Source organism: Xenopus tropicalis, chromosome 8 (genome assembly GCF_000004195.4).
Source record: "Xenopus tropicalis strain Nigerian chromosome 8, UCB_Xtro_10.0, whole genome shotgun sequence".
NCBI lineage: Eukaryota > Metazoa > Chordata > Amphibia > Anura > Pipidae > Xenopus > Xenopus tropicalis.
In genome coordinates, this window is record NC_030684.2 from 144343669 (window position 1) to 144358823 (window position 15155).

General features: G+C 50.0%; 1 protein-coding gene across 3 annotated transcripts in view; it reads right to left on the minus strand.

The window, feature by feature from the left end:
• Positions 1-15155, minus strand: part of gatad2b (GATA zinc finger domain containing 2B) — a 29524-nt gene that overhangs the window by 4007 nt on the left and 10362 nt on the right. For all 3 annotated transcript variants that reach the window (XM_031890632.1, XM_031890633.1, XM_031890634.1), the window contains exons 2-7: positions 11937-12266; positions 3275-3404; positions 2886-3017; positions 2529-2660; positions 472-639; positions 78-390 (exon numbers count right to left, since the gene is read on the minus strand). In XM_031890632.1, the coding sequence (XP_031746492.1) occupies positions 78-390; positions 472-639; positions 2529-2660; positions 2886-3017; positions 3275-3404; positions 11937-12265 (1204 nt within the window). In that variant the 5' untranslated portion in view covers position 12266. The remainder of the gene's footprint in view (positions 1-77; positions 391-471; positions 640-2528; positions 2661-2885; positions 3018-3274; positions 3405-11936; positions 12267-15155) is intronic.

Genomic DNA, 15155 nt, shown 5'->3' on the forward strand with positions numbered 1-15155 from the left:
AGGGGGCGTTAGTAACAGGGGGGCAACATACTGCCCTTATACGTCCCCCCCAGTCTCCATGCCCCCACGTGTCTCACCTTGACTGTCTATGACGCTCTGCACCACCTCCTCCAGTCCCACCATGTAGATGAACTCGCTATTGGCCGCGCTGGGCAGGAAGTTGAGAAGAGGAGCCGGGGGCTTCGGGGGCGGGATTTCTAAGAGGGTCTTCTCTAGCTGCTTGCGGAGGGCAAGCTTGGCCGCGGCCTGGGAACTCACGGGGTCCGTCATGGCACTTGGGCTGGGAAGTGGGGACGACACCCGGTTGACTGAGCCCGGGGGCATGTGGGAGCCAAGGTTCATGTACATGGAGGATGAGGCAGAGCGCTGGCATTGGATCGAAGAGCTGGTCTGTAGGGGGCGACACAAGGCTGTGAGCTCTTGGGCAGCAGTACACAGAGTAGCAATGCCCGGGGCGGGGGGGCTACTTACCTGTGGGTAGCTGATGGGCTGGTTTATGCTCGGGGTACTGCTGCGGATCATGTTGGCTTTGGGTGGCACACACTGCCCTGGCATCTGGGACGGGTTGGGGGCAATGACCCTCTGCGACATCAACATGTGGGGGTGCGCCGAGTTGGCCGTTCTAATCACGCCGTGACTCTGATAAACAACAAATGTGGGGGTGAAAGTCTGAGACCCCACTACGTGGGGAAATAAAGGGGCCCAGTAACGTCCCAAGGGTGCCATCGTGGTGCCCCCCACCTGCAGCACAGGAACAAGTACCCACAGGTCCCCTAACCTGCCGCTAGGTGCCACTGTCACTCACTGACTGCCGCTAGGTGCCACTGTCACTCACTGACTGCCGCTAGGTGCCACTGTCACTCACTGACTGCCGCTAGGTGCCACTGTCACTCACTGACTGCCGCTAGGTGCCACTGTCACTCACTGACTGCCGCTAGGTGCCACGGTCACTCACTGACTGCCGCTAGGTGTCACTGTCACTCACTGACTGCCGCTAGGTGCCACTGTCACTCACTGACTGCCGCTAGGTGTCACTGTCACTCACTGACTGCCGCTAGGTGCCACTGTCACTCACTGACTGCCACTAGGTGTCACTGTCACTCACTGACTGCCGCTAGGTGCCACTGTCATTCACTGACTGCCACTAGGTGTCACTGTCACTCACTGACTGCCGCTAGGTGCCACTGTCATTCACTGACTGCCGCTAGGTGCCACTGTCACTCACTGACTGCCGCTAGGTGCCACTGTCACTCACTGGCTGCCGCTAGGTGCCACTGTCACTCACTGACTGCCGCTAGGTGCCACTGTCATTCACTGACTGCCACTAGGTGTCACTGTCACTCACTGACTGCCGCTAGGTGCCACTGTCATTCACTGACTGCCGCTAGGTGCCACTGTCACTCACTGGCTGCCGCTAGGTGCCACTGTCACTCACTGGCTGCCGCTAGGTGCCACTGTCACTCACTGACTGCCGCTAGGTGCCACTGTCACTCACTGACTGCCGCTAGGTGTCACTGTCACTCACTGACTGCCGCTAGGTGCCACTGTCACTCACTGGCTGCCGCTAGGTGTCACTGTCACTCACTGACTGCCGCTAGGTGCCACTGTCACTCACTGACTGCCGCTAGGTGCCACTGTCATTCACTGACTGCCGCTAGGTGCCACTGTCACTCACTGGCTGCCGCTAGGTGCCACTGTCACTCACTGACTGCCGCTAGGTGCCACTGTCACTCACTGACTGCCGCTAGGTGCCACTGTCATTCACTGACTGCCGCTAGGTGTCACTGTCACTCACTGACTGCCGCTAGGTGCCACTGTCACTCACTGACTGCCGCTAGGTGCCACTGTCATTCACTGACTGCCACTAGGTGCCACTGTCACTCACTGGCTGCCACTAGGTGCCACTGTCACTCACTGACTGCCGCTAGGTGCCACTGTCACTCACTGGCTGCCGCTAGGTGCCACTGTCACTCACTGGCTGCCACTGTCACTCACTGACTGCCGCTAGGTGCCACTGTCACTCACTGGCTGCCGCTAGGTGCCACTGTCACTCACTGACTGCCGCTAGGTGCCACTGTCACTCACTGGCTGCCGCTAGGTGTCACTGTCACTCACTGACTGCCGCTAGGTGCCACTGTCACTCACTGACTGCCGCTAGGTGCCACTGTCACTCACTGGCTGCCGCTAGGTGCCACTGTCACTCACTGACTGCCGCTAGGTGCCACTGTCATTCACTGACTGCCGCTAGGTGCCACTGTCACTCACTGACTGCCGCTAGGTGCCACTGTCACTCACTGGCTGCCGCTAGGTGCCACTGTCACTCACTGACTGCCGCTAGGTGCCACTGTCACTCACTGACTGCCGCTAGGTGCCACTGTCACTCACTGGCTGCCGCTAGGTGCCACTGTCACTCACTGACTGCCGCTAGGTGTCACTGTCACTCACTGACTGCCACTGTTACTCACTGGCTGTTCCTGCTTAACCCATTCAGGGGACGGGGAGTGGGATAAGCCTAGTCGAATCCTTACCTGCACACTCCGCATATTCTGCGCGTCCAGGCCTGGGACCCCCGGTCGGGAGGGCATCTTGGACAGGCCGGGTTGGCCCACGTGGGTGGGGGAGGGCTGTACAATGGTAGCAGCATTCTGGGCCACTGGGTTCTGTTGGGGGAAAGAAAAAGTTAGGGAAAGGCCCCAACAGCACCCCAAAAATGTCATCCCAGAACCTCAAGCCCCCCCAATACCTCAGCCCAAGTAATGCCCCAAATACCTAGGCCCTGGAACAGCTCCTCCCCCAATACCCCAATCTAGAAATATCAACGCCCTAAACACCTGCTGCAAATATTCTGCCCCAGGAACTGCCCCGAGGGGGGCGCTGCCCTGTACCTTCTGCAGGACGTTCTCCTTCTGGAGTTGGCTCTGTCGGAGCTTCTTCAGCAGAACCAGCCGGGCCTCCTCCAATCGCAGCTCATCCCTCAGCTCCTTGATCAGCTTCTGCCGCTCCTCCAGATTCTTCCCCTGAGAGGGGGCAACAAGGCGGTGAGTGGGGTGGGTAAGGCCCCTGATAATGACTGGTAAGGGTGAGGGTAAAGGTCCCTACTGCTGACCTACTGAGGGGGTAGGTGTGACTACTGTAACCCCAAGAGAATTGAGGCTGCACCCCCAGTTCCCCCCCAAATTCACTGAATCTTTACCTAAAGATAAGCTCCGCCCCTGCCTTAAATCCCCCCCATGGGTGCAGAATAAATCAGGGGGGTACCCCAGGCATCACTTACCTTAAACATGTCCAGGTTGGCCACCTTGATCCTTTCTTCCCATCGGGACACAGAGCGGGGGCTGGAAGCCTCATTGTCCGACAGCACGATGACATCGGGGGACGGGGTGAGCCCCCCTCGATCCTGGTCACTGGGGGCAGAGAAGAGACATACTGATTGGGTCCCTAGACCTGGACTGTCTAAGGGAAACACTATGGCACCCCCTACCCATATGTATAAATACAAATATACAGAGAGGGAATGTTCTGGGCACACAATAAGCTGTACCCCCATACTGTACTGTCTAAGGGAAACACTATGGCACCTCCTACCCATATGTATAAATACAAATATACAGAGAAGGAATGTTCTGGGCACACAATAAGCTGTACCCCCATACTGTACTGTCTAAGGGAAACACTATGGCACCCCCTACCCATATGTATAAATACAAATATACAGAGAGGGAATGTTCTGGGCACACAATAAGCTGTACCCCCATACTGTACTGTCTAAGGGAAACACTATGGCACCCCCTACCCATATGTATAAATACAAATATACAGAGAGGGAATGTTCTGGGCACACAATAAGCTGTACCCCCATACTGTACTGTCTAAGGGAAACACTATGGCACCCCCTACCCATATGTATAAATACAAATATACAGAGAAGGAATGTTCTGGGCACACAATAAGCTGTACCCCCATACTGTACTGTCTAAGGGAAACACTATGGCACCCCCTACCCATATGTATAAATACAAATATACAGAGAAGGAATGTTCTGGGCACACAATAAGCTGTACCCCATACTGTACTGTCTAAGGGAAACACTATGGCACCCCCTACCCATATGTATAAATACAAATATACAGAGAGGGAATGTTCTGGGCACACAATAAGCTGTACCCCCATACTGTACTGTCTAAGGGAAACACTATGGCACCCCCTACCCATATGTATAAATACAAATATACAGAGAGGGAATGTTCTGGGCACACAATAAGCTGTACCCCCATACTGTACTGTCTAAGGGAAACACTATGGCACCCCCTACCCATATGTATAAATACAAATATACAGAGAGGGAATGTTCTGGGCACACAATAAGCTGTACCCCCATACTGTACTGTCTAAGGGAAACACTATGGCACCCCCTACCCATATGTATAAATACAAATATACAGAGAGGGAATGTTCTGGGCACACAATAAGCTGTACCCCCATACTGTACTGTCTAAGGGAAACACTATGGCACCTCCTACCCATATGTATAAATACAAATATACAGAGAAGGAATGTTCTGGGCACACAATAAGCTGTACCCCCATACTGTACTGTCTAAGGGAAACACTATGGCACCCCCTACCCATATGTATAAATACAAATATACAGAGAGGGAATGTTCTGGGCACACAATAAGCTGTACCCCCATACTGTACTGTCTAAGGGAAACACTATGGCACCCCCTACCCATATGTATAAATACAAATATACAGAGAAGGAATGTTCTGGGCACACAATAAGCTGTACCCCCATACTGTACTGTCTAAGGGAAACACTATGGCACCCCCTACCCATATGTATAAATACAAATATACAGAGAGGGAATGTTCTGGGCACACAATAAGCTGTACCCCCATACTGTACTGTCTAAGGGAAACACTATGGCACCCCCTACCCATATGTATAAATACAAATATACAGAGAGGGAATGTTCTGGGCACACAATAAGCTGTACCCCCATACTGTACTGTCTAAGGGAAACACTATGGCACCCCCTACCCATATGTATAAATACAAATATACAGAGAGGGAATGTTCTGGGCACACAATAAGCTGTACCCCCATACTGTACTGTCTAAGGGAAACACTATGGCACCCCCTACCCATATGTATAAATACAAATATACAGAGAGGGAATGTTCTGGGCACACAATAAGCTGTACCCCCATACTGTACTGTCTAAGGGAAACACTATGGCACCCCCTACCCATATGTATAAATCCTTACACCTATTTTTGTTTAACTGTTCTTGTAACTGGGAGAATGAGTGGTAGCAACACTGAAGGTCTGACACAGTGCACAGCCTGCCACATGTATGCAGTTGTGGAACAACAGTTCCAAAGTGCATACCTCTGTTGTGGATGTGAGCGAATTGCCACTTTAGAGGCTCGCGTTAGAGTCCTAGAGGAACACGTCGCAACACTGCGTTCAATCAACAATCTTGAGAGGGGTCTCTTGTTAACTGAACAAGAACTAGTGGGGTCAGATAGTAGGGGGGGAGGGGAGCAGCAAAAGGATGATAGGGCAGTAAGCTGGGTGACAGTTAGAAAATCTAGTGTGGGGAAAAGGAAAAGGGAGGCTGCTCCAGGGTTTGCGCATCCCAACAGATTTGCCAGATTGTGTGAAGAAGATGGGAGTAGAACTCTGGACTGGCGGTTCTAGGTGAGGCTGATCTCTCTAACAGCCGGGAGACCAGTTTCTCTAGTAGTGGTGGGGAGGAGAGCAGAGCTAGGCCTAAACAGATGGTGGTTATAGGGGATTCGATCATTAGGAAAGTGGACAGGGTAATCTGTCAAGCGGATCGCTACAACCGGACAGTTTGCTGTCTTCCTGGTGCCAGGGTTCGGCATGTGGTTGATCGGGTTGACACATTATTGGGAGGGGCTGGGCATGACCCGGCTGTCTTGGTACATATCGGTACTAACGACAAAATGAACGGTAGGTGGGGGACCTTAAAGAGTGAGTTCAGGGATCTAGGCTCTAAGATTAGGCAAAGGTCCTCCAATGTCATTTTTTCGGAAATTTTGCCGGTGCCACGTGCAAGTTTAGGGAGACAGCGGGAGCTTAGGGAGCTAAATGCGTGGCTAAAGTCTTGGTGTAGGAAGGAAGGGTTTGGGTTCCTAGAGCACTGGGCTGACTTTTCCTTGGGGTACAATCTATACAGCCCTGACGGATTGCACCTCAATGGAAGGGGGGCTGCTGTGCTAGGGGAGAGAATGGTTAAGAGGTTGGAGGAGTGTTTAAACTAGACAAGGGGGGGGTGGGTGAGCTAGAATTCCATGGGAAAATTAGTGTAGACGGGGTAGGGGGACTAGCAAAGGGTTGTGGGGGAGGAGTGGGGGGGGCATATAGTTTATCAGATAAGGAGCTTCCGTTACAAGGAAAGCAGTCTCATAATTGCCTTAGCTCTAATTCTCCCTTAGCTAATGTAACATCAGAGGGAGAAGTAATAATCTCCGCTGCATGCTGGGTAATGCGCGTAGCTTGTCGGGTAAATTAGGGGAGCTGCAGGCTATTGCATGTATTGGAAATTATGATTTAATAGGTATCACTGAGACCTGGTGGGATGATAAATGCGACTGGGCTGTGAATTTAAATGGTTATACGCTTTTTAGGAGGGACAGAGAGATTAAAAAGGGGGAGGGGTTTGTCTTTACGTAAAGTCAGACTTAAAGCCATGTAATAAAGACATTACCAATGAAAACATCAAATCTCTTTGGGTAGAAATTTCAGTAGGGCTGAAGGTCACAAAGAAAATGATCATTGGTGTATGTTATAAACCACCCCGTATAGATGAGGGGGATGAGGCCCAGCTATTGTTGCAAATGGAGGAGGCTTCAAAACTGGGTCAAGTTGTTGTTATGGGGGACTTTAATTATCCGGCACTGACTGGAGTAATGGGGGGGCTAAGTCAGAAAAAGCTAGTAGGTTTGTAAATATGCTAAATGGCAACTTTTTATTTCAGGAGATTCAAGAACCCACTAGGAATGACGCTATTTTGGACCTGGTGATTTCTAATAATAATGAACTTATCTCTAACATTTGTGTGGGTGGGGCATTTGGGGAACAGTGATCACAACATGGTCTCCTTTGAGATAATGCTGCAGAGACAGCTCTATAAGGGAGTAACTAAAACACTCAATTTTAGACGGGCAGACTTTGCCAGTATAAGGGCATCTCTGCAATGTGTCAGCTGGGAAAGGCTTTTCATGGGGTTAGGCACAGAAGGAAAATGGAACATCTTTAAAACATTGCTTTGTAGGTATACACAACAGTATATCCCCCTTGTAAGCAAGGAGAGGCATCGCAAAGCAAAACCTTTATGGCTGAATAAAAGTGTTATTGTCGAGGTTGGTAATAAAAAACGTGCTTTTAGGGCATTCAAGTTAGCTGGGGCAGCGGAAACTTTCATCAGGTACAGGGGGGCAAATAAAGCAGCAAAAAAGCTATCAGGCAGCTAAAATAGAGATGGAAAGGGATATTGCTGCTAGGAGTAAAAAGAATCCTAAATTATTTTTTAATTATGTGAATAGTAAAAAAATGAAGCAAGAAGGGGTGGGAACTTTATTATCACGGGGGGGTACGTTGGTTGATGAAAACGGGGAAAAAGCTGAAATTTTGAACTCTTATTTTTCATCTGTCTATACATCTGAGGAGCCAGATAATGAAGGCTTCCCTTGTAATATGCCCAGTGCTAGTAATTTAGCTACTGACGCGTGGGTCACTCGGGGGGAAATTCAAAAGAGACTTGAACATGTAAAGGGAAACAAAGGTCCAGGGCCGGATGGGATTCATCCCAGGGTATTAAATGAGCTGAGCGCTGTGATTGCCAAACCTCTTCCCTTAATTTTTCAGGATTCATTGAGGTCTGGCATGGTGCCAAGAGACTGGCGGATTGCTAATGTGGTGCCGTTATTTAAAAAGGGATCCCGTTCTCAGCCTGAAAACTATAGGCCTGTTAGTCTGACATCAGTAGTAGGAAAACTTTTGGAAGGGGTAATAAGGGATAGGGTACTTGAATACATTGCAGTTCACAATACTATTAGTTTGTGCCAGCATGGTTTTATGGGTAACAGATCTTGCCAGACTAATTTAGTCGCCTTTTATGAGGAGGTGAGCAGGAACCTTGATGCTGGAATGGCAGTGGATGGGATCTACTTGGACTTTGCTAAAGCGTTTGATACAGTACCTCACAGAAGGTTAATGATCAAATTAAGGAATATTGGCCTAGAACATAATATTTGTAATTGGATAGAGAACTGGCTGAAGGATAGAGTACAAAGAGTGGGGGAAATGGAACAGTTTCTAATTGGACCAGTGTGGTTAGTGGGTACCGCAGGGGTCAGTCCTTGGGCCTTTGCTTTTTAACTTGTTTATTAATGACCTGGGGGGGGGCATAGACAGTATTGTTTCTATTTTTGCTGATGACACTAAATTGTGCAAAACTATAAGTTCCATGCAGGATGTGCCGCTTTGCAGAGCGATTTGACAAAATTAGATAACTGGGCAGCAAACTGGAAAATGAGGTTCAATGTTGATAAGTGCAAAGTTATGCACTTTGGTAGGAATAATATAAACGCAAACTATCTACTGAATGGGAGTGTGTTGGGGGGGTCCTTAATGGAGAAGGATCTAGGGGTTTTTGTTGATAACAAGTTGTCTAATGCCAGGCAGTGTCATTCTGTGGCTACTAAAGCAAATAAAGTGCTGTCTTGTATAAACAGGGCATTGACTCAAGGGATGAGAACATAATTTTGCCCCTTTATAGGTCCCTGGTAAGGCCTCACCTTGAGTATGGGGGCAGTTACAGTGAGTATGGGGGGGGGCAGTAACAGTGAGTATGGGGGGCAGTTACAGTGAGTATGGGGGGGCAGTAACAGTGAGTATGGGGGGCAGTTACAGTGAGTATGGGGGGGCAGTAACAGTGAGTATGGGGGGGGGGCAGTAACAGTGAGTATGGGGGGCAGTTACAGTGAGTATGGGGGGGCAGTAACAGTGAGTATGGGGGCAGTAACAGTGAGTATGGGGGGGCAGTAACAGTGAGTATGCAGTGCAGTTTTGGGCTCCAGTCCTTAAGAAGGATATTAATGAGCTGGAGAGAGTGCAGAGACGTGCAACTAAACTGGTTAAGGGGATGGAAGATTTAAACTATGAGGTGAGACTGTCAGGGTTGGGGTTGTTTTCTCTGGAAAAGAGGCGCTTGCGAGGGGACATGATTACTCTGTACAAGTACATTAGAGGGGATTATAGGCAGTTGGGGGATGTTCTTTTTTCCCATAAAAACAATCAACGCACCAGAGGTCACCCCTATAGATTAGAGGAACGGAGTTTCCATTTGAAGCAGCGTAGGTGGTTTTTCACGGTGAGGGCAGTGAGGTTATGGAATGCCCTTCCTAGTGATGGGGTAATGGCAGATTCTGTTAATGCCTTTAAGAGGGGCCTGGATGAGTTCTTGATCAATCAGAATATCCAAGGCTATTGTGATACTAATATCTACAGTTAGTACTAGTGGTTGTATTTATAGTTTATGTATGTGAGTGTATAGATTGGTAGGTGTGGGTTAGGTGTGCTGGGTTTACTTGGATGGGTTGAACTTGATGGACACAGGTCTTTTTTCAACCCTATGTAACTATGTAACTATGTAACTATGTAAATATACAGAGAGGGAATGTTCTGGGCACACAATATGCTGTACCCCCATACTGTACTGTCTAAGGGAAACACTATGGCACCTCCTACCCATATGTATAAATACAAATATACAGAGAAGGAATGTTCTGGGCACACAATAAGCTGTACCCCCATACTGTACTGTCTAAGGGAAACACTATGGCACCTCCTACCCATATGTATAAATACAAATATACAGAGAAGGAATGTTCTGGGCACACAATAAGCTGTACCCCCATACTGTACTGTCTAAGGGAAACACTATGGCACCCCCTACCCATATGTATAAATACAAATATACAGAGAAGGAATGTTCTGGGCACACAATAAGCTGTACCCCCATACTGTACTGTCTAAGGGAAACACTATGGCACCTCCTACCCATATGTATAAATACAAATATACAGAGAAGGAATGCTCTGGGCACACAATAAGCTGTACCCCCATACTGTACTGTCTAAGGGAAACACTATGGCACCCCCTACCCATATGTATAAATACAAATATACAGAGAAGGAATGCTCTGGGCACACAATAAGGCACAAAGCGGCCGCAGTCGGACACCTCCATCTCGCGTGAATGTCGCCGGCGCTGAATTTGCCGAGAGGCGACTCGGTGCCAAGGAATCGTCTCACCGCCAGATGGCCTGGTCCCGCCCCCTGCGGAGGTGCTAAAGAAACAACATGAATCCCAGCAGACGCCGGCTCTGAGCCGAGCAGTGGGACGCGGCACATAACGGGGGGAGGGGGGACGCACGAGCCAAGTTCTTTGTGCGGGGTAATTAGGAGGAGAGATGGCACAAGATGGCAGAGAGGGAAACTGCAAAATGGCACAGAGAGAGGCGGAATTCACAGGGCATCAGATGATGAACAAAACCAGCGCCCCAAGAAACCCCTTAGGGGGCTGTTCCTGCTGAATTGTGCTTAGTACAGGGGAATCTCTATGTGCCATAGTTTTATGGTATCTCTCTGTACAGGCTATAAGCAAACTTAAGGGGCTGTTCCTGCTGAATTGTGCTTAGTACAGGGGAATCCCTATGTGCCATAGTTTTATGGTATCTCTCTGTACAGGCTATGGGCAAACTTAGGGGGCTGTTCCTGCTGAATTGTGCTTAGTACAGGGGAATCTCTATGTGCCATAGTTTTATGGTATCTCTCTGTACAGGCTATGGGCAAACTTAGGGGGCTGTTCCTGCTGAATTGTGCTTAGTACAGGGGAATCCCTATGTGCCATAGTTTTATGGTATCTCTCTGTACAGGCTATGGGCAAACTTAGGGGGCTGTTCCTGCTGAATTGTGCTTAGTACAGGGGAATCCCTATGTGCCATAGTTTTATGGTATCTCTCTGTACAGGCTATGGGCAAACTTAGGGGGCTGTTCCTGCTGAATTGTGCTTAGTACAGGGGAATCCCTATGTGCCATAGTTTTATGGTATCTCTCTGTACAGGCTATGGCCAAACTTAGGGGGCTGTTCCTGCTGAATTGTGCTTAGTACAGGGGAATCCCTATGTGCCATAGTTTTATGGTATCTCTCTGTACAGGCTATGGGAAAACTTAGGGGGCTGTTCCTGCTGAATTGTGCTTAGTACAGGGGAATCCCTATGTGCCATAGTTTTATGGTATCTCTCTGTACAGGCTATGGGCAAACTTAGGGGGCTGTTCCTGCTGAATTGTGCTTAGTACAGGGGAATCCCTATGTGCCATAGTTTTATGGTATCTCTCTGTACAGGGTATGGGCAAACTTAGGGGGCTGTTCCTGCTGAATTGTGCTTAGTACAGGGGAATCCCTATGTGCCATAGTTTTATGGTATCTCTCTGTACAGGCTATGAGCAAACTTAGGGGGCTGTTCCTGCTGAATTGTGCTTAGTACAGGGGAATCCCTATGTGCCATAGTTTTATGGTATCTCTCTGTACAGGGTATGGGCAAACTTAGGGGGCTGTTCCTGCTGAATTGTGCTTAGTACAGGGGAATCCCTATGTGCCAGAGTTGTATGTTGCACAAGGGGTATAACTGGGAGTTTAGCACTGATCACAGCTCCCCCTGGAGGCGGGTCCTGGAATTACACACAAAGAATATCACAAACCGGTTCATTCGATTGAGGCCCAGCTAAAGAACACAACCAAATGACCTAACATCCAGTCTGCAGTGCATTGTGGGTAGTGTGGGCAGGACCTTTATGGGAAGATAGCGTTTCACAGGGCGGGTCCCAAACCAGCGCACTTACCTTCTCCTGGAGCTCATGTCTACTGGCTCCTCATTAATGTTCTCCTTGCCGTGCCTTCCCATTGGCCGACCATCCCCGTGAGGTCGCAGGCTACCGTTCAGCTTCTCCTCGTACATTTTCAGCCCGTCCTGTTTGGCCGGATGTTCGTGGGGCAACTCCAGGCCCGGGAGGTCTTTCCTCTTCAGGAGGGCCAGCATCTTCAGCCTCTCCATGGCCTCGTGCCCCTCCATCTTCAGCTGCTTGGCCAGGACATCCTCTCGCTCATCAGGCTGCTCCAGGCCCCTCTTCAGGAGGTTGAGCCGCAAGGAGTCTTCCGTCACTCTGTCCATCCTTGTAAATAACAATTCCAACGTTATTCCTGTACAGTGATTGGACTGCTGCCTGCCAGTGAGTTACTCCTCCCACCTGAACCTTCAGCCTCTTCTCAATATATTGCTGCCTGCCAGTGACTCCTCACCTGAACCTTCAGCCTCTTCTCAATATATTGCTGCCTGCCAGTGACTCCTCACCTGAACCTTCAGCCTCTCCTCAATATATTGCTGCCTGCCAGTGACTCCTCACCCGAACCTTCAGCCTCTCCTCCAGCCTGCCAGTGACTCCTCACCTGAACCTTCAGCCTCTCCTCAATATATTGCTGCCTGCCAGTGACTCCTCACCTGAACCTTCAGCCTCTCCTCAATATATTGCTGCCTGCCAGTGACCCCTCACCTGAACCTTCAGCTTCTCCTCAATATATTGCTGCCTGCCAGTGACTCCTCACCTGAACCTTCAGCCTCTCCTCAATATATTGCTGCCTGCCAGTGACTCCTCACCTGAACCTTCAGCTTCTCCTCAATATATTGCTGCCTGCCAGTGACTCCTCACCTGAACCTTCAGCCTCTCCTCAATATATTGCTGCCTGCCAGTGACTCCTCACCTGAACCTTCAGCTTCTCCTCAATATATTGCTGCCTGCCAGTGACTCCTCACCTGAACCTTCAGCCTCTCCTCAATATATTGCTGCCTGCCAGTGACTCCTCACCTGAACCTTCAGCCTCTCCTCAATATATTGCTGCCTGCCAGTGACTCCTCACCCGAACCTTCAGCCTCTCCTCCAGCCTGCCAGTGACTCCTCACCTGAACCTTCAGCCTCTCCTCAATATATTGCTGCCTGCCAGTGACTCCTCACCTGAACCTTCAGCCTCTCCTCAATATATTGCTGCCTGCCAGTGACCCCTCACCTGAACCTTCAGCTTCTCCTCAATATATTGCTGCCTGCCAGTGACTCCTCACCTGAACCTTCAGCCTCTCCTCAATATATTGCTGCCTGCCAGTGACTCCTCACCTGAACCTTCAGCTTCTCCTCAATATATTGCTGCCTGCCAGTGACTCCTCACCTGAACCTTCAGCCTCTCCTCAATATATTGCTGCCTGCCAGTGACTCCTCACCTGAACCTTCAGCTTCTCCTCAATATATTGCTGCCTGCCAGTGACTCCTCACCTGAACCTTCAGCCTCTCCTCAATATATTGCTGCCTGCCAGTGACTCCTCACCTGAACCTTCAGCTTCTCCTCAATATATTGCTGCCTGCCAGTGACTCCTCACCTGAACCTTCAGCCTCTCCTCAATATATTGCTGCCTGCCAGTGACTCCTCACCTGAACCTTCAGCCTCTCCTCAATATATTGCTGCCTGCCAGTGACTCCTCACCTGAACCTTCAGCCTCTCCTCAATATATTGCTGCCTGCCAGTGACTCCTCACCTGAACCTTCAGCCTCTTCTCAATATATTGCTGCCTGCCAGTGACTCCTCACCTGAACCTTCAGCCTCTCCTCCAGCCTGCCAGTGACTCCTCACCTGAACCTTCAGCCTCTCCTCAATATATTGCTGCCTGCCAGTGACTCCTCACCTGAACCTTCAGCCTCTCCTCTAGCCTGCCAGTGACTCCTCACCTGAACCTTCAGCCTCTCCTCAATATATTGCTGCCTGCCAGTGACTCCTCACCGGAACCTTCAGCTTCTCCTCAATATATTGCTGCCTGCCAGTGACTCCTCACCTGAACCTTCAGCCTCTCCTCAATATATTGCTGCCTGCCAGTGACTCCTCACCTGAACCTTCAGCCTCTCCTCAATATATTGCTGCCTGCCAGTGACTCCTCACCTGAACCTTCAGCCTCTCCTCAATATATTGCTGCCTGCCAGTGACTCCTCACCTGAACCTTCAGCCTCTTCTCAATATATTGCTGCCTGCCAGTGACTCCTCACCTGAACCTTCAGCTTCTCCTCAATATATTGCTGCCTGCCAGTGACTCCTCACCTGAACCTTCAGCCTCTCCTCAATATATTGCTGCCTGCCAGTGACTCCTCACCTGAACCTTCAGCCTCTCCTCAATATATTGCTGCCTGCCAGTGACTCCTCACCTGAACCTTCAGCCTCTCCTCAATATATTGCTGCCTGCCAGTGACTCCTCACCTGAACCTTCAGCCTCTCCTCAATATATTGCTGCCTGCCAGTGACTCCTCACCTGAACCGTCAGCCTCTCCTCAATATATTGCTGCCTGCCAGTGACTCCTCACCTGAACCTTCAGCCTCTCCTCCAGCCTGCCAGTGACTCCTCACCTGAACCTTCAGCCTCTCCTCAATATATTGCTGCCTGCCAGTGACTCCTCACCTGAACCTTCAGCTTCTCCTCAATATATTGCTGCCTGCCAGTGACTCCTCACCTGAACCTTCAGCCTCTCCTCAATATATTGCTGCCTGCCAGTGACTCCTCACCTGAACCTTCAGCCTCTCCTCAATATATTGCTGCCTGCCAGTGACTCCTCACCTGAACCTTCAGCCTCTCCTCAATATATTGCTGCCTGCCAGTGACTCCTCACCTGAACCTTCAGCCTCTTCTCAATATATTGCTGCCTGCCAGTGACTCCTCACCTGAACCTTCAGCCTCTCCTCAATATATTGCTGCCTGCCAGTGACTCCTCACCTGAACCTTCAGCCTCTCCTCAATATATTGCTGCCTGCCAGTGACTCCTCACCTGAACCTTCAGCCTCTCCTCAATATATTGCTGCCTGCCAGTGACTCCTCACCTGAACCTTCAGCTTCTCCTCAATATATTGCTGCCTGCCAGTGACTCCTCACCTGAACCTTCAGCTTCTCCTCAATATATTGCTGCCTGCCAGTGACTCCTCACCTGAACCTTCAGCTTCTCCTCAATATATTGCTGCCTGCCAGTGACTCCTCA